We start from the raw sequence: 26,711 nt of genomic DNA on the forward strand, positions 1-26,711 counted from the left end.
TTGTTTAATTGGCAGGCCAAAGCCTCCAATTGCTGCCATCCACCCAACTGTGGGACCAATAGACAGCCGCTTCCGGATTACAACTGCCATGAATGGGCGGCTTTGCTGTAGCAACCCAAGACAGAAGTAGCTACCCAGAAAACGTGTCTCAGCAATGCAAAGCTCCGGGAGTCAAGACACAGCAGAAGCCAGGAAGCAGACTACGCAAACTGGCCCGGTCGACCGTCCTTGAACAGTTCTACTCAATCATGGTGGTGTGTAACAGAAATACATTTGATTTTTATGGGTTCATAAGTTGTATGGCTGGTCTGGCAATTTTTGTAAGGTTGAGTTGGGTAACACGATGTCTGAATTGCGTGATAGTTCATTGGCTGCTTTATTGACCCCTTTTGTATGTTGACCAATTATTATTCTCCTCTGAAGATGGTAGCAAAATGTTCGCCAATTGGAGTTCGAGTCGTCCAATAACTTGCAATGTAATTGGTCATTCACGTGTCGTTTGCACTTTTTGTTGTATGTTTGTCCAATCCCTATCGACAATGTATTTCTGAGTGACATAATTACCGACCATTTAGCGCCTCGCCGGCTTTGCTGTCGTTGGACGATTTCATTGTTGTAGGCGGGTCTTGAGAAACTAGTGGCGTTTTGTGACGAGATGAAAATGGCGGCGGATGGCCGACTGCCGACTTTATCGGATATTATACATATAAAACTGCGATTTTAAACCAGCGTTCTCTGTCGATTTTAACAGAACTTAATTGTCATTTAATATTACCCGATTTTAATGATTTCCTAAACTCTTTGGGTGGAGTTTTCCAAAAGACAAAACGGAAAGTTCCCTTGGAAATAATAGATTGTTCGCTGTCTGCGGTTGCATTTTAAACTCGGACGTTCGTTTTAGTTTAGCTAACAGTTTGTTCAGCATAAGAAAATGTGTGTGAACTAACGTTAGTGGCCGCAAATAACCCAGGACTGGTAACCCCCCCCACCCCCTCACCCCCCTAAAACTAGCCAGACAAGTGTCTAAATTGTATCAATAGTAAGCTACACTCCATAGCTAACTTTAGCTATAACACGCTAAACGCTAGATAATGTACCACACTATAATCCCAAATGCAATATTGGCGCTATAAACACAAACCAACATTTGCTAGTTAATCCCATTCTCTCGGTAGGGTTTTGTTTTGGTGATCGACAACAATGCTTCCCTTTAGTGGGGGATAGCTAGCCTCTTTACTATTTCACTAGCTATGTCCTATTGGTAATTATCTACCGTTAGCTGTAAAAAAAAAAAAAAAAAAACTACGTTACAATATGTAAACGCTCTTTATTCGTACGGTGTTTTTAATCAAATCAAAATGTATTAACTTGGCTACGTTGCTGACTGTATTTTAGATTTAGTTTGTCCGATTTGAAAGGCTATTTTAACCCGCAAGTGACAGTAGACATAGCTAATTTCTAGTAGTGTAATGTTTAAGTTAGCTTAGCTCTGTCAAATAAAGTCAAACTACATTTCCAATCACGAGCTAGTTGTAGTGTTCAGCAGCTTGACAGCGCAGTCAGGTACCCACGTGTATCGGCGAACCGCCTACCAAAGCAGTCCACTGTCTCAAGTGAAAGTCATTAAACATGGAAGATAAGCGTCGACCACGATTCAGCAAGCGACTGGTAAGTAACAAGTTGGCCCAGCGTTATTTCAATGTCTCCCTGTTTTGTCTGTAGTAAGAGTTCTTAGCTAACGTTACTTTAGACGTTGGTGATGAACGATCTGAAATGGCATGGACTACCGATAGTTACTAACTATATTGAAAGGTGCGTAGTATGGATATGGTGTTTTTAAACTATGCATGTGGATTGAGATGTTGGGATTATAAAGACAGAGAGGAAGTGAGTTATAACGTTACTAGTCTACGTTTCAATTCCAATACCTCATCATTTAGGTTATGGGAATAACTGTAGTGTTTTTTTCCCCCTAAGTAACAATTTAATTTGTTTCCAATACCAAAAAGCTGAGAAGTTTGTCTCTGACTTGTCTTGCTTGATGGTGTCATGTAGTCCAGATTGGCACTCTTGACTGTAATTTGAGAGAGCACGGAAAACAGGCTCTTTGGTCAAAAGTGGTGCATTATAAAGGGAAGCGGGTGTCATTTTAAGACGAGCCAGGTTCATTGTTTGGGTGGGTTAAACCCTGCCAGGAGTGTGCATCATGTCACAGTCGCGCCAAAACATTGTAAAAGCAAACCCGAGCAGAAGACATTTGGTTAAAGCGGACCAGATCAACTATGTCTGGAGCAGTGAACATGGTTGGGTTGGGCAATGGCTGGGATTAGTGTCAGATCTAGCTAAATCCTTGAAAAGGAAGATTGCACATTTTTGTTACATGGTGCATTTTTGATTGAGGGTCCAACATGTCAGATAAGATTATTGATTGATATGTTTGAGGTGAGTAGTCTTATTTATTTTTTTGTATTTGATTGTAATTGCATTTCTGGTTTGTTCTGGGTATCAGAAGCCAGATACCTTGGCTTCCTATCCTTGGCTTCACGCCTGTTGAGCAAATTTGAATGTGTACTGCAGGGTTTAGTAGGGTGACTAGGGTCTCAGCCTACCTGACTGTGCAGAATCTGGATAGTTATAGGTGAGGTGACACAAAGGCTTTTACTAGACAATGGACCGTGGACATTATGTTTATAATATACAATGGTGTGTGTGTGTTGTGATAGTTAAAGTTGAGTTTCAGACGATAGTCACGTTTGTGGGAGTATAAGCAGAACATGTATCGCTCAGAGCAGGAGCCAGGCAGCATCACTCCTCTGATGCAGAGATAAAGTTTTATCAATTATGAATAGGATGAGATTTAGGCAGTAGTGGTCAGTTCTACATCTCTTAGTCTCTGGTCTGTTAGGGAGAGGGAGGGAGCTCTTTTTCTTTGCCTGTACTTTGAGCCATGCATCTCCAGAAGGCATATTGCATGCAGTACAACAGTGTAAGTGATGAAACAGGAGAAATGGATTGGAGGGGAGGATGTGTGTGAGTGGAGAGGACACTGTGGTGAGAGCACGCTGTCTGCTCTGTGTGAAGCGAGAGGAGAAGTTACTGGGGAGGCTGGCTGCCTGACTGGCCATGTGAGCAGAAATGCGGATGGAGATGATGATGATGATGATGATGATATGGGGGGGGGGGGCACTGCAGAGGCGAAAGGATGACAGAGCTGGATAGACCGCAGGCCTTTTTTTCACTCTAAAAAGAGAGGCAAGGGGGAGCGGAGGATTGTGAACAGAGATGCTGCTGCACTACGCCGGGGATGAAGGGATGTGGGAAAAGAAGAGGAAGAAAGATAAAGAGAGGAAGAGGGATGTAATGGTGATACTGAAGGTGCGAGGTGTGTCGAGTCTCTCCATCCCACAGGATTCCCCAAGGCGCACTGCAAGAGAGGGAAAGGGCAAGAGAAAAGGAGAGAAATATAATACAATTGAGAGGAAAAAGAGGATACTGGATTGCTGCAGTGAGGGGGAGAGAGAGCATCTGTAACCTTGCTTGTACTGGCTCTGAGATCCACCGTCTCTTGGCGATCTTTGATAATAAACATGGACAATGCGGTTAGATACTGCGTCGGCCCTTACCCACTGTGGTTGCTCAGGCGTCGTGCTGTGATTGTGTAGCTCAGGGTCGTCCATTGTTTCTTCAGTAGCTGAGTGAGTGGGCGGGCCTGGAGACCCAGGATCTAGACAGGGGCCCTGGCTGTTTGTCGTTCCCCAGCCAAGGCATCTCCCAGACGGATCCCTCCTGCACCCCTCCAGACTGTTTCTCTCTAGAGTTTGTCGTCATGCAAGCCGAATTCCCGCCTTGGGAATACTAGGTGGAGCTGGACACTGCGGTGTGTGTGTGTGTGACCAGCAGCTGGTCTGTGTGATGTCTCCGTTAAAGGTGGTTGGTTTCGCCGGGTGCTGTGGCAGCGTAGTGCGTCGCTGAGAGACGGTATGCTGTGTCACTGTCTGTGTCTCCAATGGCAGCCTATTCCCTACGTAGTGCACTATCTAGGGAGCCATTTGGGTACACGCAGCCACTGTCCGCTGTACTGGGCACCGGCCCAGGGGAGCACAGACGGACTGGCGCACTGCATTACACCGCTCGCTGCAATTCACTGCAATGCCGTTGTGTTCGTGTCCTCTACCAAACCGCCTGAATGGAACAAAGCTCTCTCGTCAAACCTGGCTTAAAGATGGATAATGGACTTTGAATTTAGTGGGCCAGGGTTGTCTTTTTGAAGGGTTGGGCTGCCCGGAGCCAAGGAGGATTGCGGCGGCTGGCAGATGGGCAGTGAGCTATTGGAGGTAGGGCAGGTGCCTCGTGCTGCATCTGGTGTCACTGATTTGGCTGCTACAGCGGTGGATACTAGTGCTGCTTAATGTCCTGCTGTGGAGTGGCATTGGCTTGTGGCTGACCGGTGGACAATACAGCGAGGTCGTTTCACATTGTGCGGTGTTTGCAAGGAGTTGTGTGTGTTTCATGTTCAGGCTGAAGATGTTTAGAGGTGTGTGTGTGTGTGTTCAGGGCCGGCTGAGGATGTTTTAGATGTGTGTGTGTGTGAGACGGGCGGAGAGATTGCGTTCTCCGACATCTCTTATTGTTGTCACTGAGCTCTGGGCTGCTGGTGCATTGCTATGGCAACCCTGGCCCACTCCCTGGTCCACTTTGTGTAGCTGTTAGCGATGCTGCTAATGATAACCATCTGCTGGTAGATGGAAAGGCTTTCTGAAAAATCTTCTCAGTTAAATGTTAACTAAAAAGTAGCATCTGCCTTTCTGGCAGAATGACATCATGATTATTTGCGTCAATCCAATGGCCATTTGTTTTTGCAGACTCTGCAATCACATGAGCGCCACAGAAACATGTTAACCAAAGGGCACTTGCTTTAAAGGGTAACTACACCCATAATTGAAAATGTCTTTGATTTTTCCAAGACTGCAAAAGTAGTCTCCTGATGTGGTGTATCCATTGTTGTGCACTTAGAACATTAAATGTTGTATTTCTTAAAAATACAAAAAATAAACGTTTAACAGAAACATGGAAAAACAAAACGGAGAAAATTGAATTTGGGGGGGGCAAATTATGTGGATTCAGGCCAAAACATAATCATTTTATGGGGGGCTACATGTCAGCCAGATTGCTTTTATTTTATTACCTACCTAGGTTTTTTGAAAAGTCCCCTTTGAACTCACCATGCTTTTTTAAATCTATGAAGCTGTCAACCCAATGCAAGGCAGTGAGAATGGATGGACACTAAAAGGGGGTTTACTATAACCTAGCATGTGTTCTTGAGGATGATGAGGGGGGGGTGGACATTGGATAACTAGATGATTTTTTTGCTCATATTTATCCAAATTGTATGTGTCCTCTTGAACTTGCGTTGCCAGCTGCTTTACCAACTTAAAATCTATGGACTTCTACCTAATATCTTATAAACCTAGGTGGAAATTTCATTGGGCTTTACATTTTCTAGATGGTTAGATTGGAAAAACAACCAGTTAGCCTGGCAATTGTTGTCCAGGGGTGTAAAGATGGAGGAGCCCCACCGTCAATGAAGCATCAAGCTTTCCAGCTGACAGACAGAGGTGGTGAAAAAGTAGTGGGGGTGGGGGACATTTTTGAGCGGAGGAGCAGGGGGAAGGGGCATGGTCCTTGAGTCAGGTTTAGGAGGGGGGGGGGGGGGGAATTATCCTTCTATCTGTTGTGCCCTTGAAGCACTGGGTAAAGAAAGGTTCCAAGTACCCCCTTCCCCCTGTTCTTTCTCTCCCTCTCTTTATCCCCCGATCCCTGAGAGAAGGGAGAGTCGGTGTGAGGGGAAATTAATGATGGGCTACATTAGAGAATTGATACCCTAGCCTGAACATCAATGTACTATGTGTGTTCTGTGTTGATATGGGTTTATGTGGGTATGTTCATTCTTCCTTGCCCCAGTGTGTGTTGCTGTTTTGAGACTTCAATCTCTTGGCACGAGAGCAGGTTTCTTTTTGTAGGAGGGAGCAGCAGGTAACTGTGTGGGAGCATTGTTAACACAGCCAAACGCTGCTGTCTTTAAGTAGCGTTACATTTTACAGAAATACCTAGAAGTATTAAGCCTAACTATTAAAAAGTACCGTAAATACCCTAAAATAGTGCTCGATGGGATTTAAAGGGTATACAGCTGCTGAACACATTGAGGTAAATCTCTGCTCTTTATTCCCTCTTCCTCACATTCCTCTTTCCTATTCTATTTTGCTCCCCCTCTTACCTCTTCCTCCTCTCTTTCCTCTTCCCCCTCCTCACTCCAGCGGTCGGGCACGAGGCGGCGCTACCATGACGATGGTATCTCGGACGACGAGATCGAGGGGAAGAGGACCTTTGACCTGGAGGAGAAGTTGAGGAGCGAAAGGTTCACCTCAGACAGGGTGAAACGCATGGAGGGAAAAGGTCAGTGTTGGAGGTCATCGTAATCTTAAATCTATATGTCCTTCTACAGTGGAGGGTTTGGCTGTGGCTAAATATTGGAGACATTGGCTGCGTCTGAAATTGCACCCTATTCCCTATATAATGCACTTCTTTTGACAGTAGTAGTATGCTATAGGGTAACAAACTTGAGTAGCTTTGAAGATTCCTGTTTAGTTTATGGATTATCGTGTGTGTGTGGTTTTTCCAGACCTCACGTTTGAGTACATCCAAAGAGGTGGGTTGAGGGACCCGATCATCTTTGAGAAGCCAGACGGACTGGGCATCAAGTACGTCCTCCTTTTCCCCCTCCAAACTCTGTTGGAAACGCACTCGTTTTATTCTCTCTGGGGCAATTAGAATGGCTGAAATTGCATTAAAGTTTGTAATGAGTAATATGTAATGAGTAATATGTAACCCCGGTTTGTTGTGTTCTCTAAAGGATGCCAGATCCAGACTTCAGTGTGAACGACGTCAAGATATTTGTTGGTAAGATTCCCTCCTCCAGTGTTTCTATCCAAACACGCCTCTTCCCTTTTTGTTTTCCCAATTTCTCTCCTTCACCCACTCTATTTCTATGCTAACTCTTCCTCCATTTCTTTTGGATTTTTTAACACTCCCTCATTTACATCTCCTTTATTTCCCTCACTTCCATTTTTAACACCACAGTCGACCAAACAAGCCTACAGGCTCTAGTTTGATCTAATAGTGATATGGTCAAGTGCTGCAAAGAAGGACTTAGAAAAGCTGCAGCTGGCCCAGAGCAGAGCAGCATGTCTTGCCCTTCAATGTACACAGGGGGCTCGTGTCAACCGTCTCTCTCTGCTCAAAGTACAGGAGAGATTGACTGCATCAATTCTTGTGAGAAATAGTGTTCATTTCCAAATTTGTCTGTATAATCATTTTACATATAGCTCTGACAGGCGTACTTACTCACCAGACATGCCACCAGGGGTCTCTTCAGTCCCCAAATCGAGAAGAAATTCAAGGCAACGCACAGTATTCTATAGAGCCATTATTTCACGGAACACCCATCTCAAATGACTCAAGAAAACTGCAAAAAAAAGTGCTTCAAAACAACACCTCACAGAACAAGGCCTCTCCCCATCTGACCTAATTAACTGATAGCCAGTATTGACTCCTTCACTTTTCCCACTTTTTATCACGTTACAGCCGTATTCTAAAATTGATTAAATACCCCATAATGAAAAAGCAAAAACAGGTTTTTATGCATTTTTGCCTAAAAATATATATGGGTATGACACGCTACAAGCTTGGCACACCTGTATTTGAGTTTCTCCCATTGTTCTCTACAGATCCTCTCAAGCTCTGTCAGGTTAGATGGGGAGCATCGCTGCACAGCTATTTTCAGGTCTCTCCAGAGATGTTCGATCGGGTTCCAACCCGGGCTGTGGCTGGGCCACTCTAGGATATGCAGAGACTTGTCCCGAAGCCACTCAGGTGTTCTTGGCTGTGTACTTAAGGTCGTTGTCCTGTTGGAAGGTGAACCTTCACTCCAGTCTGAGGACTTGAGCGCTCTGGAGCAGGTTTTCATCAAGGTTCTCTGTACTTTTCTCCATTCATCTTTCCCTCGATCCTGACTAGTCTCCTAGTCCCTGCCGTTGAAAAACATCCCCACGGCATGATGCTGCCACCACCATTCTTCACCGTAGGGATGGTGCCAGGTTTCTTCCAGACATGACGCTTGGCATTCAGGCCAAAGAGTTCAATCTTGGTTTCATCAGAGCAGAGAATCTTGTTTCCCATGGTCTGAGAGTCCTTTAGGTGCTTTTTGGCAAACTCCAAGCAGGCTGTCATGAGCCTTTTACTGAGGAGTGGCGTCCGTCTAGCCATAAAGGTCTGATTGGTGGAGTGCTGCAGAGATGGTTGTCCTTCTGGAAGATTTTCCCATCTCCACAGAGGAACTCAAGCTCTGTTGGTGACCATTTTGGTTCTTGGTCACCTCCCTGACCAAGGCCCTTTTCCCCCGATAACTCAGTTTGGCCGGGCGGCCAGCTCTAGGAAGAGTCTTGGTGGTTCCTTAATTCTTCCATTTAAGAATGATGGAGGCCACTGTGTTATTGAGGACCTACAATGCTGCAGGAATGTTTTGGTAGCCTTCTCCAGATCTGTGCCTCGACGCAATCGGAGCTCTACAGACAATTCCTTCGACCTCATGGCTTGGTTTATGCTCTGACATGCACTGTCGACTGTGCTACCTTTATATAGACAGGCGTGTGCCTTTCCAAATCATGTCCAATCAATTGAATTTACCACAGGTGGACTCCAATCAAGTTGTAGAAACAGCTCAAGGATGATCAATGGAAACAGGATGCACCTGAGCTCAATTTCAAATATCTTAGCAGAGGGTCTGAATTCTTATGTAAATAAGGTATTTCTGTTTTTATTTTTAATAAATTAGCAAAAAAAATCTACCGCTGTTTTTGCTTTGTCGTTATGGGGTATTGTGTGTAGATTTTATCCATTTGTGAATAAGGCTGTAACGTTACAAAAAGTGGAAACGGGCAACGTGTCTGAATAGTTTTAGAATGCACTGTACATGTACGGATGTGTGGGTACCTGTCAGTAGGACCTTTTTGTTCTATTCTCGTTTTAAACTGGTGTCGTTCAGTCCTTGAGCTGTTCTTGTCTATTGATGTTCTGTATTATTTCATGTTCAGGAAGAGTTGCTGCTGCTTCAGCAACAGTTAATGGGGATCTCAATAAAATACTAAATACTCTCTTACCTTTTCCTCCTCCTCCACCTTTTTGTCTGTCTCCTCTTTCTCTCCTTTGTTCCTCTGTCACCCATCTGTCTGTTCCCCCCTCCTCTCTCTCTCCCTCCCTCCTTGGCTCTCCCAGGCAGCAGGCGTATGATCGACGTGATGGATGTGAGCACTCAGAAGGGTATAGAGATGTCTATGGCCCAGTGGCGACGTTACTACGAGACGCCCCCCTCCCAGAGGGACAAACTCTACAACGTCATCAGCCTGGAGTTTAGCCACACCAAACTGGAGAACCTGGTCCAGAGGCCTACATCGGTCAGTCTGATAGATATATATATATATACACACACACATAGGAACGCACGGACACTCTCACACACACCAAGCTCACAAACCTGATCCGGAGGCCCGCGTTTGCCAGTATGAGACACACACACACACACACACACACACAGGCATATTAGCACGCAGACACACAAACACATATCGGCACACACACACACCCTCCTGTCTGTTCTTACCTCCTCCTGTGTATCCTCCTCCTGTGTATCCTATCAGGTGGACATCATCGACTGGGTGGACAACATGTGGCCTCGGCACCTGAAGGAGAGACAGAGAGACTCCACCAACTCCATCACAGACATGCAGTACCCCAAAGTGCAGAAGTAAGGCTCAAATGGCACCCTATTCCCTATGTAGTGCACAACTATTGACCAGGGTCTGCAGACTCCACCAACTCCCATCACAGACATGCAGTACCCCAAAGTGCAGAAGTGAGACCCTCTCCCTCATCAACTGCATTCTCCTTCCCCCTTTTCCCTCCTCCAACATGTGTTCCAGGTACTGTCTAATGAGTGTGCAGGGCTGCTACACGGACTTCCACATTGACTTCGGAGGTTCCTCGGTCTGGTACCACATACTGCGGGGAGGCAAGGTAAGAGCGGACGACTTAATCTCACACTGCACGACGTGGACTCGAGTCTCGACTTAAGACTCGGACCCCTACGACTTGGGACTCGAGTAAGAGCGACTCTTGTTTCCTCTCACTTCTTACCTCTGACCCCTTGCTTCCTGTCAGGTGTTCTGGCTGATCCCGCCCACGCCTCAGAACCTGGAGCTGTATGAGGACTGGGTGTTGTCAGGGAAACAGGGAGACATCTTCCTGGGAGACAAGGCCCAGGACTGTCAGAGGATAGAGCTGAAGCAGGGCTATACCTTCATGATCCCTTCAGGTACTCACTTAATATGTAGTGAAATCTGGTGTATATGTATTGTAATGTTTAAAAATATATATATAAATGTGTAACTGCCTTATTTTTGCTGAACCTCAGGAAGAGCAGCAGCTAATGGGGATCCATAATAAATACACTTTGAATTGTACTTGTGCTTTGGCACATACAGATATTTAACCGTTTGAACTTCAACCTAGTGTTGTGTGTTCCTGTTTCTAATGTTTATCTTTGTTTGTGTCCTGTCAGGTTGGATCCATGCGGTCTACACTCCAGTGGACACCCTGGTGTTTGGGGGGAACTTTCTCCACAGCTTCAATATCCCCATGCAACTCAACATCTACAGCATTGAGGACAGGACACGGGTGGGTCAGAGACACACTCTCTCTCTCTCTTCCATTTAATCTCTCTCCTAAATGTACTGAATGTTTTTATTCCTGAGCACTCGTAGAAGAGAAGTTCCTATATGTCGTGGAAGTTACTAATAAGTTGAACTTGGTGTCTGTGCAGGTACCAGCTAAGTTCCGTTACCCGTTCTACTATGAGATGTGTTGGTACGTGTTGGAGAGATACCTCTTCAGTCTGACCAACACCTCCTACCTCACGCCTGACTTCCAGAAACACTCCCTGGGCATCGGTCAGTGCCAACGCTACCCTCTCTCTGTTTCTGTCTCTTTGTTTCTCTGTTTCTGTCTCTCTCTTTGTTTCTCTGTTCTCGCTCTCTCTCTCACCCCCCTCCCTCTCTCTCTCACCCCCCTCTCTCTCTCTCTTTCTCTCACCCCCCTCGCTCTCTCTCTCACCCCCCTCGCTCTCTCTCTCTCTCACCCCCCTCTCTCTCTCTCTCTCTCACCCCCCTCGCTCTCTCTCTCTCACCCCCCTCGCTCTCGCTCTCTCTCTCTCACCCCCCTCGCTCTCTCTCTCTCTCACCCCCCTCTCTCTCTCTCACCCCCCTCGCTCTCTCTCTCTCTCACCCCCCTCGCTCTCTCTCTCTCTCTCACCCCCCTCGCTCTCTCTCTCTCTCACCCCCCTCGCTCTCTCTCTCTCTCTCACCCCCTCCCTCTCTCTCTCTCTCACCCCCTCCCTCTCTCTCTCTCACCCCCTCCCTCTCTCTCTCTCACCCCCCTCTTCTCTCTCTCTCTCTCACCCCCTCCCTCTCTCTCTCTCACCCCCTCCCTCTCTCTCTCTCTCTCTCACCCCCCCTCCCTCTCTCTCTCAGCACTTCTCTAACCATCATTACTCTATATTAGGTGATTACGTTTGAATGACAACACGAGATCTATAACTTGAGGCGTGCGTTCTCCGTATTACGTGTTAGACTAGAAAACCTTGAATTGCTCTGTGAAGTGTCTTATCTTTCCAGCTCCACCTCTTAATCTCTCCGTCCCTCCCTCCAGGTCTTACCAGAGACCCCTCCACCTGTGAGTCGGTCAACGGCCACACCCAGAAGGAGGATGAAGAGGAGGCTCCCCCGACGCGGGGCTCTAAGCCCGGGGTGAAGGTTCACCTGACGCCCTTTGAGCTGGAGGGGCTGTGGAACCTGCTGGGGAAGCTGGAGTCACTGCCCTCACAGAAGAACTGTGTCCCGGCGGGCATACACAATGCTCCCGCGCTGCTGCACGACATCAGGGTGAGTGCTGAGTGGGTACAGGGTGTGTCTGACAGAGTTAAATATCCTAATATCAAAATGGATGCACGCATGACTGACTAAGTCACTTTAGATAAAAGCGTCTGCTGAATGGCATGTATTATAAAGTGTGTATTTTTGTTCATGTATTAACCTGTTTTCTCTAAGGCCCTGCTGAAGGAGCATGCTAATGACATCCCCAAACTGTCCTACACTGGAAAGCCCATCGTCAAGTGGCCCACTAGGGTGAGAAGGACACACGCCACATTCAGTCACACGCTCATAGTAACCGTTTACACTTGTAAACGGGTTCAGTTTGGCCACTGATAAGCGCCTTAATTGGGACGCCAGCGGCTGTACGGTAACATGCTGTACCTGACGTCAGAGCTCAGGTTCTCCGCTTCACAGCTCCTGACAGCCATTATAAACTCGAGCACCGCACGACAAGAAGTTGACCCCCACCCCTCCTAATTTTTGGGGGGGTCTGAGTGACGGAAATGCTTTTAAATTATGAGGACTCTATGTATTTTGAAAGATGAAACGTTGAGGATGATAATAAATACCGCTCTGACGTCATACAAGCCAAACACCTGTGAGTCCAAATGTGCACTTCACATTTCCATATAAAACTCGTGTCGTATACAGCGTCAACGTTTTATGATCACTGTTTGATGTACAGTTACAAGATGGCACGGTGTCATACCCTGTTCTGAACTGAATGAGCCTATGTTTGTTTATTGTGGAGAACATTTTCGGCGTATCACGCACACGAATGCACTCCTGACTCGGTTCTACGCACACCGAAATTCCGATCTGTTTCTCTGGATTGCCGTGTGAAAGCAAAACACTAAGATCGTATTTTACAACTTAGCTAGTCATGTTGGCAATAGAAACAAGTTTTCAAATGATGCCCACTTGACCCAGGCTTCAGTTTATAATGAGATGTTTTTGGACAGCGTGAACCACAACAGTAATTGTGTGATGGCGGGGATGCAGGGCTGTGTTCCAAACAAGTCAACTACAAGTGTACTTGCTCTAGTTCCTCAACGGCACAGCTAGGAGAGCTAAAGAATGACCTTTTTATAGTTGAAGACTCTTCACATAAAAGTGCATTGAATTTAATAATGTTTTAAATAATGTTACTGGAAGTATCCAGATGACAGTAAATGTAAAATGCGCATAAAATCAAGTTTAATGTTGGGTTTCAATCTTGTCTGGTGAACTGTTGTCCTCAACTTTGGTTGAATCATTTTCCCATAATAACCAATAACAGTTGCTACCATTCTTATGCATTTGCTTTTAATGGTTGTTCTGTAAGAACCATTTCAATGTAGCCCTGTCCATATAGGCCTCTACCCACAAGTCTGAAGGGTTAACGCACACGTACTGTACATTGTCATAAGACGAGAGCGAATCATGCCACGTTCTTAGACTGCTCCACACCTCAAACGCTTAAAATCCATCTACTTATCTGACTCCCAAATCAAAGGGTCATTTAATCCACAGAGGGATGCTTTTCCAGACAGAGATTAAGCCTAGTGCTGGACTGTTGCCTGCCTTCGCCCCCCCCCCCCCCCCCAAAACTTTGAATTTACCTTTATCCCATTCATTCTCACCCCCAGCCGTCGTGGTACCAGCCTCCTCCCCCTCCTCCCCCGGTGGCTCGTCCCAAGCTGTCTGCCACGGTGGTGACCCCGCGACCCCAGAAGCCCGCCTCCTCCATGTCCGTGCTGCGGCGGCGGCGTGTGCGGTGTAAGCGCTGCGAGGCGTGCGTCAGGACGGAGTGCGGGGACTGTAACTTCTGCAGGGACATGAAGAAGTTCGGCGGGCCGGGGAAACTCAAACAGACCTGCGTGCTCCGACAGTGTCTGGCGGTGAGAGAAAGAGGGGGGGGGTGTGTGTCTCTGTGTGAGAGAGGGGGGGGGGTGTTTGATGTGTGTGAGCTGTCTCATTTGTACAGTAGAAGCATTGTCACTGTCTCCCTCTGCCAGCTGTGTGTGTCACTTACTGCTTGGCTTTGATGCCTGTGTCCTTACTCTTTATCTATTTTTCCCAGCTAGTATACTGTGTGTGTGTTTGATTCATTCTGACAGAATATATTAGTCTCAGTGTATTAACTCCTCTGTTTCTCTCTCCTCCAGCCGGGTCTGCCCCTGTCAGTGGTGTGTGAGCTCTGTGGAGAGGGGAACCAGGAGGGAGGAGAGGGGCCAGTCTTCGCCCTCACCCTCATGGAGTGTTCCAACTGTGCCCAGATAGCCCACCCCGCCTGCCTCAAGGTAACCCCCGACACACTCCTCAAACTATACCCTACCTTCAAGTTTCAGCTTCATTTGCCGTAAGTACATCTTACCCACCAGAGCTCTCGCAATCTAATCAGCATTCAAACACACGACCACACAAAGTCACTTGTCTGGTGACATCAGTACAGATGGAGGTTAAACTCTCACTCCTACCTCTTTCCTTTTGTTCTCAAACAAAATGCTCTACATATCTCTAACCATCCTTTTCTCCCTCCACCTCTCTCACTCTCTCTAGGTAACAGGGGAGGGTGTGGTGAACACAGATCTGCCCAGCTGCTGGGAGTGTCCCAAATGTGTTCTGGGAATCACCGACACTGAGGTAGACCCTCCTCCTTTATCTACACACTCTCTCACACACACACACACACACACACACACACACACAGACACCACTGTGTCCCGGCTAGCTAACGGCCGTGACTCTCTCCCTGTGCTGTGTGTCAGTCTTCGGGTACCGATGATGATGACGACAGCGGGGCGTCCGTTGGCCTCGGCGCTGGCGCAAGCCCCCTCTCCCCCGCCGCCCTCTCCTCCTCCCAGGGGCCTCTAGGGGTCTCCATGGAGCCAGGCTCTGCTCCTGGGTTGGGGGATGAGGGCTGGGGCAGGGCGTTACTGCTACACCCAGGGCTGGTTCCCAATCCCCCCTCCTCCTCCTGGTCCTCAGAGGCGCCCCTTCCCTCCCCTGGTCAGCTACTACCACAGCAGCGCGGCCTCAAGCGGGCGGGGAGATGGGCAAGCGGGCGCAGGAAGAGGGTGAGAGGCCTACCGCCGCCACCGTCCTCCCCCCCGCCGCCCGTTACATCATCATCACGCGCCTACCGCTGCTCTGACTGACGAGGGGAGGGGCTGGGGGAGACGTGGTGCTTTGGGCTCCACAAATACTGGGTGAATGCAGAACCCTTTGCTTTAGGGTTGATATCAGACCTGAGTTTTAATTCATTTCAAATACTTTATCTGTTCTTGTTTTGAGCTTCCCTAGCTTAATGTTCCAATAGAATAGTACCAAAACTGCACATCTTGCACTCCAGGCAAACTCAAAAGTATTTAGAGGTTTTCAACTATTTGAACCCAGGTCTAGTCGATATGAGACGGTATTTGTGGAGCAGAAAGTCTTTGTAGCCTGAACGACAGCCCAAAGCATGCGGAGGTTTGAGTGAGAGAAACGGCGGCTTGTGATGTGAGTGTGCTTGTCTGTGTCCACAGTGCAGCAGGCATTATGTCAACAGAGATGTTACAGTATTCAATGAACAGTGAATTTCTGTTGCATTGATGTTTTTCTTCTTCTTTTTTGATTTCAGGTGAAAGGGGACAAGAATAAAATGTTACACGCGGTAAGTATGCCAGCCAATAAAAGTGTATTCAATTAAACCAAAGACTGTTTTTCATCCTTACCCTAACGGATACTTCGCTCCCTTGCTCCTTTCCTCCCTCCTCTCTCTTTCCAGAAACGCAAGTCTTCTTCGTACCTCGACGGCCGCATCGCCAAGATCTATCGTCGCCGAGACGACGACGATGACTCAGGCAGCGATGATGACGACGACGACGATGAGGATGATGATGATGATGATGAAGGCTCCAGGGGCGGAGGAGGCGGCGCGGGAAGGAAGATGTCCGGACCACGCCCTCGCGGCAGTGGCTCCGCCTCTCGAAGAGGCTACGGGACTGGGAGGCGAGGCATTTGGAGAGGCTCCTCCCACAGAGGGGCAGGTCGTGGGAGCGGGCTGGCGCCTCACTCCTCCCTGAAGATGAGGCGTGGCAGAGGGGGGCTGGGGGTGGGGCGAGGGGACAGGGAGGGGGGGCGCAGGGAGAGAGGCGGGAGAGTGCGCCTCCGGGGAGGCACCAGGATGCAGAGACGCAGGGACGAGTCAGAGGACGACGATGATGATGATGATGACGATGAAGATGACGACAGCGAGGAAGATCCGCAGCATCACCACCGGCAACGCCGCAGGCGGAGGAGAACGGACGACGAGGAAGACGACGAGGAAGACAGCTCTGCTCGGGACCTGGAGGGGGAGGATGAGGATGTGGACGATGAAGACGAGGATGAGGAAGATGACGAGAACCAGTCAGACTCCGAACCAGAGCCTCCCGTTCTCCTGGTGTCTGACCTTAACGACGACTTCCTAAACGGCTCGTACCTGACAGTGACCCTACAACGCCCCCCCAGGGCTAAACGCCACCCCGGCTCCATCGTGCCCAAGCTGGAGGCCGCCATGTCTCCCAGAACCCACGGCGGCGGTCCAGGTTACGTCCAGCATAAAACCCTCGGGAAGACGCGGCACAAAAACGGCACGGTCGCCGCCGGCAATGGCCTGGCACAGCCCGCCAAGAATCCAGTGGGCCGGCCGCCTCGTCACCGTATCAACAATCCCCACGGCGACACAGCAGACAGGGAAAGAGAGAGGGACACTGCCTCTCCTTCCTCCTCCGACTCCTCGGCCTCCCCCACCCCTCCTCCCCACTCCTCCCACTCTCCTTCCTCGCTCCTGTCGCTTCCCTCCTTCAAGGATGTAGGAAACGAGAAAGGAGGGGAGAAGGAGGTGTGGGTGGCGGTGTTCCGTTACCTGAGCAGAGCCGAGCTGGCTAGCTGTATGACTGTCTGTAAAGCCTGGTACAAATGGTGAGTCACAACCGTCCCTCTGTTATTAGAGTAACATTCACAGCCATTAGCATGGCTTGTTTTAGTGATTTTTTGGGGGGGGGGGACCTTTACAGTTGCATATTGGGATATTATTTTTTGCTGATATCGCATTAACAATATCGCAATATTATTTTTGAGCTCGTTTTTCCCTCATAGCTTGTTCTCCGTCTTTTTCAAATATGGAGCCAATTTTGTTTTCAGCACTTATTTCCGTGACTGATTTAAAACTCGTTTTCTCATGGCTCTCTGAGCAAAACGATGAGCAATATGTTTGGAACATTGAATCGCATTAAAATCACAGTATCGAATCACGTTGCAAATAGAATCGCATCGGCACCGAAGTATCGCGATAATATCACATTGTGAGTTCCCTGGCAATTACCAGCCTTATTTTATTGTTTCTATAGATAAAGGAGTTTATTTGCTGTTTCTGCTTCAACGCAGTTTTAGGATTTTTCATCCGATAAAGTTGCATGACTGTCTCCGTAATCTGTGGACGAAAGGACACTTTCTATGGGGCTTCTCCATAAAGCAGTTTTTTTACACCAGAGGATGAGACAGTGATGTCATTTTTATGGATGGGAAAATACTTCAGCTTTGTTGAACCAGAAATAGGAGACATCCTTTATCTAATGAGACTGTGTCCAGATCCTCATTTCTTTACCCCCCCTCTGCTGGCTTCCCCCTCTCCTTTCCTGCCCTCTCCCTCCCTCTCTCTCCTCTCTGTAGGAGTTGTGACAAGCGTCTGTGGAGTGGTGTGGATGTATCGCGTTGTCCCTCTCTCTCCTCCCAGGCCCTGCAGGGCATCATCAAACGTCAGCCCACCTCCCTGGACCTCTCCTGGACCCCCGTGTCCAAGAAACAGATCACCCTGCTCATACACCGCCTGCCAGGTAGGACACACACACACCTCAACCCTGCTGCCTGTCCGACACACACACACACCTCAACCCTGCTGCCTGTCCGACACACACACACACATCTCAACCCTGCTGCCTGTCCGACACACACACACACACACACACACCTCAACCCTGCTGCCTGTCCGACACACACACACACACACACCCCCCTGCTGCCTGTCCGACACACACACACACACACCTCAACCCTGCTGCCTGTCCGACACACACACACACACACACACACACACACACACACACACACACACACCTCAACCCTGCTGCCTGTCCGACACACACACACACACACACACCTCAACCCTGCTGCCTGTCCGACACACACACCTCAACCCTGCTGCCTGTCCCACACACACACACACACCTCAACCCTGCTGCCTGTCCGACACACACACACACACACACACACACACCTCAACCCTGCTGCCTGTCTGACACACACACACCTCAACCCTGCTGCCTGTCCGACACACACACACACACACACACCTCAACCCTGCTGCCTGTCCGACACACACACACACACCTCAACCCTGCTGCCTGTCCGACACACACACACACACCTCAACCCTGCTGCCTGTCCGACACACACACACACACACACCTCAACCCTGCTGCCTGTCCCACACACACACACACACACACCTCAACCCTGTTGCCTGTCCGACACACACACACACCTCAACCCTGCTGCCTGTCCGACACACACACCTCAACCCTGCTGCCTGTCCGACACACACACACACACCTCAACCCTGCTGCCTGTCCGACACACACACACACACACCTCAACCCTGCTGCCTGTCCGACACACACACACACACCTCAACCCTGCTGCCTGTCCGACACACACACACACACACCTCAACCCTGCTGCCTGTCCGACACACACACACACACACACACCTCAACCCTGCTGCCTGTCCGACACACACACACACACACACACCTCAACCCTGCTGCCTGTCCGACACACACACACACACACACCTCAACCCTGCTGCCTGTCCGACACACACACACACACACCTCAACCCTGCTGCCTGTCCGACACACACACACACACACCTCAACCCTGTTGCCTGTCCGACACACACACACACACACACACACACACACACACCTCAACTCTGCTGCCTGTCCGACACACACACACACACACACACCTCAACCCTGCTGCCTGTCTGACACACACACACCTCAACCCTGCTGCCTGTCCGACACACACACACACACCTCAACCCTGCTGCCTGTCCGACACACACACACACACCTCAACCCTGCTGCCTGTCCGACACACACACACACACACCTCAACCCTGCTGCCTGTCCGACACACACACACACACCTCAACCCTGCTGCCTGTCCGACACACACACACACCTCAACCCTGCTGCCTGTCCCACACACACACACACACACACACACACACACCTCAACCCTGTTGCCTGTCCGACACACACACACACCTCAACCCTGCTGCCTGTCCGACACACACACACACACACACACCTCAACCCTGCTGCCTGTCTGACACACACACACCTCAACCCTGCTGCCTGTCCGACACACACACACACACCTCAACCCTGCTGCCTGTCCGACACACACACACACACCTCAACCCTGCTGCCTGTCCGACACACACACACACACCTCAACCCTGCTGCCTGTCCGACACACACACACACCTCAACCCTGCTGCCTGTCCACACACACACACACACACACACACACACACACACACACACACACACACACACACCTCAACCCTGTTGCCTGTCCGACACACACACACACACCTCAACCCTGTTGCCTGTCCGACACACACACACACCTCAACCCTGCTGCCTGTCCGACACACACACCTCAACCCTGCTGCCTGTCCGACACACACACCTCAACCCTGCTGCCTGTCCGACACACACACACACACCCCAACCCTGCTGCCTGTCCGACACACACACACACACACACACCCCAACCCTGCTGCCTGTCCGACACACACACACACACACACCTCAACCCTGCTGCCTGTCTGACACACACACACACACACCTCAACCCTGCTGCCTGTCCGACACACACACACACACACCTCAACCCTGCTGCCTGTCCGACACACACACACACACACCTCAACCCTGCTGCCTGTCCGACACACACACACACACACCTCAACCCTGCTGCCTGTCCGACACACACACACACACACACCTCAACCCTGCTGCCTGTCCGACACACACACACACACACCTCAACCCTGCTGCCTGTCCGACACACACACACACACACACCTCAACCCTGCTGCCTGTCCGACACACACACACACACACACACACACACACCTCAACCCTGCTGCCTGTCCGACACACACACACCTCAACCCTGCTGCCTGTCCGACACACACACACACACACCTCAACCCTGCTGCCTGTCCGACACACACACACACACCTCAACCCTGCTGCCTGTCCGACACACACACACACACACACACACACCTCAACCCTGCTGCCTGTCCACACACACACACACACACACACACACACACACACACACACACACACCTCAACCCTGTTGCCTGTCCGACACACACACACACACCTCAACCCTGTTGCCTGTCCGACACACACACACACCTCAACCCTGTTGCCTGTCCGACACACACACACACCTCAACCCTGCTGCCTGTCCGACACATACACCTCAACCCTGCTGCCTGTCCGACACACACACCTCAACCCTGCTGCCTGTCCGACACACACACACACACACCCCAACCCTGCTGCCTGTCCGACACACACACACACACACACACACCTCAACCCTGCTGCCTGTCCGACACACACACACCTCAACCCTGCTGCCTGTCCGACACACACACACACACACCTCAACCCTGCTGCCTGTCCGACACACACACACACACACCTCAACCCTGCTGCCTGTCCGACACACACACACCTCAACCCTGCTGCCTGTCCGACACACACACACACACACCTCAACCCTGCTGCCTGTCCGACACACACACACACACACACACCTCAACCCTGCTGCCTGTCCGACACACACACACACACACACACCTCAACCCTGCTGCCTGTCCGACACACACACACACACACACACCTCAACTCTGCTGCCTGTCCGACACACACACACACACACTACACACACACACACACACACACACACCTCAACCCTGCTGCCTGTCCGACACACACACACACACACCTCAACCCTGCTGCCTGTCCGACACACACACACACACACACCTCAACCCTGCTGCCTGTCCGACACACACACACACACACACACACACACACACACACACACACACACACCTCAACCCTGCTGCCTGTCCGACACACACACACACACCTCAACCCTGCTGCCTGTCCGACACACACACACACACTCAACCCTGCTGCCTGTCCGACACACACACACACACCTCAACCCTGCTGCCTGTCCGACACACGCACACACACACACACACACACACCTCAACCCTGCTGCCTGTCCGACACACACACACACACCTCAACCCTGCTGCCTGTCCGACACACACACACACACACACACACACACCTCAACCCTGCTGCCTGTCCGACACACACACACACACCTCAACCCTGCTGCCTGTCCGACACACACACACACACCTCAACCCTGCTGCCTGTCCGACACACACACACACACACACACACACACACCCTCAACCCTGCTGCCTGTCCGCACACACACACACACACACACACACCTCAACCCTGCTGCCTGTCCGACACACACACACACACACACACACCTCAACCCTGCTGCCTGTCCGACACACACACACACACACACCTCAACTCTGCTGCCTGTCCGACACACACACACACACACACACACACACACACACACACACACACACACACACACACACACACACCTCAACTCTGCTGCCTGTCCGACACACACACACACACACACACACACACACACACACCTCAACCCTGCTGCCTGTCCGACACACACACACACACACCTCAACCCTGCTGCCTGTCCGACACACACACACACACACACACACACACCTCAACCCTGCTGCCTGTCCGACACACACACACACACACACACACACACACACACACACACACACACACACACACCTCAACTCTGCTGCCTGTCCCACACACACACACACACACACACACACACACACACACACACACCTCAACCCTGCTGCCTGTCCTCTCACACACACACACACACACACACACACACACACCTCAACCCTGCTGCCTGTCCCACACACACACACACACACACACACACACACCTCAACCCTGCTGCCTGTCCCGCACACACACACACACACACACACACACCTCAACCCTGCTGCCTGTCCGCACACACACACACACACACACACACACACCTCAACCCTGCTGCCTGTCCGACACACACACACACACACCTCACACCCTGCTGCCTGTCCGACACACACACACACACACACACACCTCAACCCTGCTGCCTGTCCGACACACACACCTCAACCCTGCTGCCTGTCCGACACACACACACACACACACACACACACACACCTCAACCCTGCTGCCTGTCCGACACACACACACACCTCAACCCTGCTGCCTGTCCGACACACACACACACACACACACACACCTCAACCCTGCTGCCTGTCCGACACACACACACACACACCTCAACCCTGCTGCCTGTCCGACACACACACACACACACCTCAACCCTGCTGCCTGTCCGACACACACACACACACCTCAACCCTGCTGCCTGTCCGACACACACACACCTCAACCCTGCTGCCTGTCCGACACACACACACCTCAACCCTGCTGCCTGTCCGACACACACACCTCAACCCTGCTGCCTGTCCCACACACACACACACACACACCTCAACATTGCAAGATGAATTAATCCCCCCCCCTCTCCTCTCTCAGGTCTGAAGGAGTTGATGATAGCAGGTTGCTCCTGGTCGTCCATGTCAGCCCTGTCCACCCCCAGCCTGCCGTGCCTCCGTACCCTGGACCTGCGCTGGGCAGAGGGGGTCAAAGACACCCAGATCAGGGACCTGGTCACACCACCAGGTCACTACTCAATAGTAACTGAGGTGTTAAGGGTTACATCTCTTTCTCCTTTTCCTACAGGCTGTTATAACTGCAGCAGGACACTGGTTTGTGGGAGTGTGTGTGTTTTTGACTGTAGTGGTTTCTTTGGGGAATGATCTAGCTGTCTCCCCTATGATAAATGAATCTAGTGTTTTAGGTGGTTGGGTTGGCAAGTATTTGTATTGAATGGTGTGTGTGTTACAGTACTGTACGTATCTAACCCCTCTCTCCCTGCAGGTTGTGACAGTCGGTCTCGGCTGCGTGGCTGTGTGGTGCTGCGTCTAGCTGGCCTGGACATAAGTGACTACACCCTGAGGCTGATTCTCCGTCACATGCCCCTGCTAGAGAGGCTGGACCTGGCCCACTGCAGAGACCTCACTGACCAGTCCATCTGCCTGCTCACCGCCGCCGGCACACACACACGTAACACACTCACGGAGATCAACCTCGCAGGTAGGCGCACGCATACACACACATCCCATGAAATGCATAGAGATTAACCTTGGAGGTACACACACACACACACACACACACACATATTGCAATCCCTGAGATCAACCTCGCAAGTACACACACACAGACACACTCACTTCCTTCATACAGGTTGTACACCTCTACCTGTGTCTAAGCCCTCCTCCTCCCCCAGGCTGTAACAAGCTGACGGACGGCTGTCTGGCGTACCTGAAGAGGGCGTCTGGTCTGGCGCTGCTGGACCTGCGGGGCTGCAAAGGTGTGACGCGGCAGGGCTGTGAGGGCTTCATCTCGGACCTCTCTCACTGCGTCCTGTTCTGTATGACGGAGGAGAAACTCATCCAGAGGATATCGTAAAACCGACGCCCCCCCCCCCCTCGTTCGTACCCCTACGCAAGGGGCACACAGAGACCCCACACCAGCCAGGGGGGAGAGAGGGGGAGCAGCAAACACCCCTCCCCCGAAACGGAGAACAAGCGCTCCAGAAAAAAAGGAGGGCGAGCAAAAGAAAAAGGTGTAAAGACGTTCGCACTCCTCACTACGGGTGATGGAAGGAAGACATGGTGGAAGGAGAGGGTAGAATGTGCTGTTGCAGCGTCATGTGTTTATTAGGCGGGTTAGAAATTCTGAATAGCACAGACACTTGTTAGTGTTCACGCTACATGGCTGGAAATGGGAACCCTATGGATTGAATGTGGGTGTTTGTAAGATGTGGTCCCACAAAGCCGTAGAGTGAATCAGGGTTTAGATTTCAGAGGGGGTTGAGAGGGAAGGGGACTGGAGGAGGGGACTGGAGAAGACTCCGACATGACTGGTATCCCACTAGGTCCAGACTCTATGCTGAACTTTCCATGGACTCCTTGGGAAACCGAGCCGTCGGGATGATTAAATGCGAACGGGTGCCAAACCTGTCCTAGAACCCCCCCCCCCCCACCCCGCTGTCCCTCCTTCTTTTCGCACCATCCTCACCCCTCTCCGTTTGATACGCTCACAGCCGTGAGTTTTTTTGGGGATGAAAACCGTACTGTATCGCTCATTAGTTTGCGTCCCAAATGGAGCCCTAGTCAAAAGTAGTACACTATATAGGGAATAGGGTGCTATTTGGGACAAATACATAGTCTCTCTTCAGTTTTACTTGACTCCCTTTCTCACTACCAGCCACTACAGGTCTTAACGTTATAGTCTTTGAATTCCCTCATTTGACAGAATATTTTCCTCCTCCTGTCGTATTCATCTTTCCTTTCTGTGTCTTTTTAGAGGTGTAACGTTTTGTTCATCCCTCTCTCTATCCCCCATAATGTTATTGTTAGTGTTGAACCAGAGGGCTCGTGGGTTGCGTCCCAAATGTCACCCTAGTCCCAATATAGTGCACTACTTTTGAAAAAGAAGTGCACTATATAGAGAATAGGATACCATTTGGGCTGCAGACTTTATCTTGGTGAATTGTGTTGGTTGCCCTACTGCAGTTGCTCAATGGGACTGGAACATGCCTGTAGCATTGCAATCAATGATATAAATATTTTCTGAAATGTTTTGCAGAAAATCTTTTTTTTCTTTTTTCATTTGTGGTTTTTACAAGAAAAAAAGAGAAATAAAACAAGAAAAATCTTCAATGAATAGTGTGCGCGCACGTCTTGATTTAAATTAAATGGAGGTCAGTAGCCATATACAGTACCATTTAAAAGTTGGTACTGTATAAAAGTTGGTAACCACTCATTCAAGGGTTTTTCTTTATTTTTACTGTTTTCTACATTGTAGAATAATAGTGAAGAAGTCAACTATGAAATAACACATATGGAATCATGTAGTAACCAAAAAAGTGTTAAACAGATTTTAGATTGAAAGTAGCCACCCTTTGACTTGATGACAGCTTTTCCAACAGTCTTGAAGGAGTTCCCACATATGCTGAGCACTTGTTGGCTGCTTTTCCTTCACTCTGCGGTCCAACTCATCCCAAACCATCTCTATTGGGTTGAGGTCGGGTGATTGTGGAAGCCAGATCATCTGATGCAGCACTCCATCACTCTGAAATGGTCCTTACTCAGTCTGGAGGTGTGTTGGGTCATTGTCCTGTTGATAAACAAATGATAGACCCACTAAGCGCAATCCAGATGGGATGGCGTTATTGCTGCAGAATGCTGTGGTAGCCATGCTGGTTAAGTGTGCCTTTTTTGAATTCTAAATAAATCAGTGTCACCAGCAAAGCACCATCACACCACCTCCTCCATGCTTCATGGTGGGAACCACACATACGGAGATCATCCGTTCACCTACTCTGCGTCTCACGACGACACTCCGATTGGAACAACAAATCTCAAATTTGGATTCATCAGACCTAAGGACAGATTTCCTCCGCTCTATTGTCCATCGTGTTTCTTGGCCCAAGCAAGTCTTCTTATTGGTGTCCTTTTAGTAGTGGTTTCTTTGCAGCAATTCGACCATGAAGGCCTGATCCACAGTCTCCTCTGAACAGTTGATATTGATGTCTGTTACTTGAACTCTGAAGCACTTATTTGGGCTGTGATTTCTGAGGCTGGTAACTCTAACTTATCCTCTGCAGCAGAGGTAACTCTGGGTCTTCCTTTCCTGTGGTGGTCCTCATGAGAGCCAGTTTCATCACAGCGCTTGATGGTTTTTTGCGACTGCACTTGAAGAAACGTTCAAAGTTCTTGAATTGTTCGAGTGACTGACCTTTCATCTCTTAAAGTAATGGACTGTTTCTCTTTGCTTACTTGAGCTGTTCTTGCCATTATATACCACCCCTACCTTGTCACAACACAACTGATTGGCTCAAACGCATTAAGCAAAGAAATCACACAAATTAACTTTTAACAAGGCACACATGTTAATTGAGATGCTTTCCAGGTGACTACCTCATGAAGCTGGTTGAGAGAATACCAAGAGTGTGCAAAGCTGTCATCAAGGCAAAGGGTGGCTACTTTGAAGAATCTCTAATATAAAATATATTTTGTTTTAACACTTTTTTTGGTTACTACATGATTTCATAGTTTTGATGACTTCACTATTCTACAATGTAGAAAATAGTAAAAGTAAAGAAACCCTTGAAATGAGTAGGTGTCCAAACTTTTGACTGGTACTGTAAACTATCATGTCTGTTGGCTGCAGTGTTCATACTCAACATTGTAGTGGATTTTCAGTAAAGTAGAGACAATCCACAAGC

At 49.6% G+C, this 26,711-nt stretch overlaps 1 protein-coding gene across 7 annotated transcripts; it reads left to right on the forward strand.

The window, feature by feature from the left end:
• Positions 1-39: 39 nt before the first annotated feature.
• LOC139566886 (lysine-specific demethylase 2A-like) lies at positions 40-25,147 on the forward strand. 7 transcript variants are annotated; one of them, XM_071388229.1, is made up of 22 exons: positions 50-254; positions 6,315-6,453; positions 6,680-6,758; positions 6,911-6,957; positions 9,331-9,509; positions 9,753-9,859; positions 10,035-10,128; positions 10,273-10,426; positions 10,673-10,788; positions 10,934-11,060; positions 11,818-12,050; positions 12,216-12,293; positions 13,670-13,921; positions 14,189-14,323; positions 14,583-14,666; positions 14,792-15,100; positions 15,646-15,678; positions 15,793-16,970; positions 17,721-17,884; positions 22,892-23,038; positions 23,297-23,512; positions 23,706-25,147. In XM_071388229.1, exons 1-22 carry the CDS (start codon positions 93-95, stop codon positions 23,885-23,887), a joined length of 4,215 nt encoding a protein of 1,404 aa, XP_071244330.1. In that variant the 5' UTR covers positions 50-92; the 3' UTR covers positions 23,888-25,147. The 7 variants fall into 7 exon arrangements, with proteins under 7 accessions (XP_071244335.1, XP_071244330.1, XP_071244332.1 ...); XM_071388231.1 differs by lacking the exon at positions 50-254 and adding an exon at positions 637-1,668; XM_071388230.1 differs by lacking the exon at positions 50-254 and adding an exon at positions 3,212-3,375.
• Positions 25,148-26,711: the final 1,564 nt, after the last annotated feature.

The sequence above is a fragment of the Salvelinus alpinus genome, chromosome 39 (genome assembly GCF_045679555.1).
Source record: "Salvelinus alpinus chromosome 39, SLU_Salpinus.1, whole genome shotgun sequence".
Classification (NCBI taxonomy): Eukaryota; Metazoa; Chordata; class Actinopteri; order Salmoniformes; family Salmonidae; genus Salvelinus; species Salvelinus alpinus.

What these genes read in the sequence shown, in the direction of transcription:
- LOC139566886 (XM_071388229.1), top strand. Translation starts at nt 93, where the DNA reads ATGGGCGGCTTTGCTGTAGCAACCCAAGACAGAAGTAGCTACCCAGAA. An exon ending in AGTTCTACTCAATCATGGTG is followed by an intron (nt 255 to 6,314) that starts GTGTGTAACAGA and finishes TCCTCACTCCAG; the next exon opens with CGGTCGGGCACGAGGCGGCG. An exon ending in CAGTACCCCAAAGTGCAGAA is followed by an intron (nt 9,860 to 10,034) that starts GTAAGGCTCAAA and finishes CATGTGTTCCAG; the next exon opens with GTACTGTCTAATGAGTGTGC.